General features: G+C 48.9%; 1 gene segment (V, D, J or C); it reads right to left on the minus strand.

The window, feature by feature from the left end:
- Nucleotides 1-1,170: 1,170 nt before the first annotated feature.
- LOC133068318 (immunoglobulin heavy variable 4-59-like) lies at nt 1,171-1,909 on the minus strand. The segment is given in 2 exon segments: nt 1,171-1,727; nt 1,810-1,909. Coding segments are annotated over 2 exon segments (588 nt in total).
- Nucleotides 1,910-2,288: the final 379 nt, after the last annotated feature.

Here is a 2,288-nt window from a genome sequence, read left to right on the forward strand (position 1 = left end):
GACAGCCTCACACTCAACATTCAGAAAACAAAGGTCACAGCATCCAGTCCAATTACTTCATGGCAAATAGATGGAGAAACAGTGGAAACAGTGGCAGACTTTATTTTTGGGAGTTCCAAAATCACTGCAGATGGTGACTGCAGCCATGAAATAAAAAGATACTTACTTCTTGGAAGAAAAGTTATGACCAACCTAGACAGCATATTAAAAAGCACAGGCGTTACTTTGTCAACAAAGGTCCATCTAGTCAAGGCTATGGTTTTACCAGTAGTCATGTATGTATGTGTGAGTTGAACTATAAAGAAAGCTGACCACTGAAGAATTGATGCTTTTGAACTGTGGTGTTGGAGAAGACTCTTGAGCATCCCTTGGACTGCAAGGAGATCCAACCAGTCCATCCTAAAGAAGATCACTCCTGGATATTCATTGGAAGGACTGATGTTGAAGCTGAAACTCCAAAACTTTGGGCACCTGATGCGAAGAGCTGACTCATTGGAAAAGACCCTGATGCTGGGAAAATTGAAGGCAGGAGGAGAAGTGGACGACAAAGCATAAGATGGTTGGATGGCATCAGTGACTCAATGGACATGAGTTTGCTGATGGACAGGGAGGCCTGGCATGCTGCGATTCATGGGGTTGCAGTGTCGGACACGACTGAGTGACTGAATGGAACTAAATGGAGCAACAGGTAGAGAAGAGCCTTACGGACATGGGGGGAGGGGAGGAGGGTGAGACGCATGCAGAGAGTAACATGGAAACTTACATCACCATACGCAAAATACATAGCCAATGGGTGTTTGCTGTATGGCTCAGGAAACTCAAATATGGGCTTTGTATCAGCCTATAGCGGTGGGTTGGGGAGGGAGATGGGAGGGAGGTTCAAAAGGGAGGGGATATATGTATACCTATGGCTGACTCATGTTGAGATTTGACAGAAAACAGTAAAAGTCTGTAAGCAAATATCCTTCAATACAAAGTAAATAAATAAAAAAACTGATGGTGAGACTCAGAGTTGTATTGACCTCTTTGACAAGAAGAAAAATAAAACAGAAAACACACAATTACTGAGTATTGGATTACATGTGTGTGTTGTTATATGATCCATACAGACAGATATATCTATCTATATATATATACACTCACACACACAACTAACTTAAAGGCAATATAAAAACTACGTAAAGATTAATGAAAGCAGTATAAGCCACAAAAATGGAACAGTGAGGACACAGAAGAGGTTTCCAGGGAATCGCTGGGCGGGACGAGAAAACCAGATTCAAACAGGAGTTCCCTCCCGGCGCCCCCGGGGCACCTGCTCCTGCCAGCAGTCCTGAACGTGGTGGCCCTGAGCGCCCCCTGATGGTCCTGGGCGCCCATGCAGGGAGGTTTCTGTCTGGGCTCTCTCTGACTTCCCCTCACTGTGTCCTTTGCACAGTAATACACGGCCGTGTCCTCAGGTGTCACGCTGCTCAGTGAGAGAGAGACTTGGCTCTTGGAGGTGTCGCTGGTGATGCTGAGCCGGGATTTCAGGGCTGGCTTATAGCCTGTGCTTCCACTATAACCTATTGCACCAACCCACTCCAGCGCCTTCCCTGGAGCCTGGCGGACCCAGCCTACAGCATTGCTGCTTAGTGAGAATCCAGAGACAGCGCAGGTGAGGGAGAGGGTCTGTGAGGGCTTCACCAGGCTGGGTCCCGACTCCTGCAGCCGCACCTGGGACAGGACCCCTGTGGACAGAGAGAAGCACGGTGACTCACGGGCTCAGAGGCCGCTTCCCCACGTGCCCATGTCTGATCCAGAGACACTCACCGCTGGGAGCTGACAGCACGAAGAGGAAGGTCCACAGTGGGCTCATCTTCGAGCAGATGAGAGTCACCGCTCCTGAAACCTCTTCAAGCCTGAGGAGGAGCCTGAATTTAAGTGACCTGGTGCTTTGTTTACAGCCTGTGACCTGAGTGGATATTTGCCTGTGGGAGGGGCCTCTGCATAAAAAGCAGAAAGCAGTGAAAGGAGGTTCAGTCTATGGACCTCGCCCCGTGAGGAGGACGCCGACTGTTCAATCAGAGAACTCAGCCCCTCCTGCGGTCCCCCTCCCCCTGCCAGGAAGACTGTTTATGGAGGAATGGAATGATGAGGGAGGGTTGTTCGGGAAAAATGATGCTGTCAGGCAACAAAGGCAGATTTTGGGAAGAGACTTTAACCCCAGGGAGGTGTTTACCTTCACTCAACAAAAGCCCACCACACATTCAGGGACCACTCAGGTGTCAGACACAAACTCGTTTCTTTTT

The sequence above is a fragment of the Dama dama genome, chromosome 13, assembly GCF_033118175.1.
Source record: "Dama dama isolate Ldn47 chromosome 13, ASM3311817v1, whole genome shotgun sequence".
Taxonomy (NCBI): Eukaryota; Metazoa; Chordata; class Mammalia; order Artiodactyla; family Cervidae; genus Dama; species Dama dama.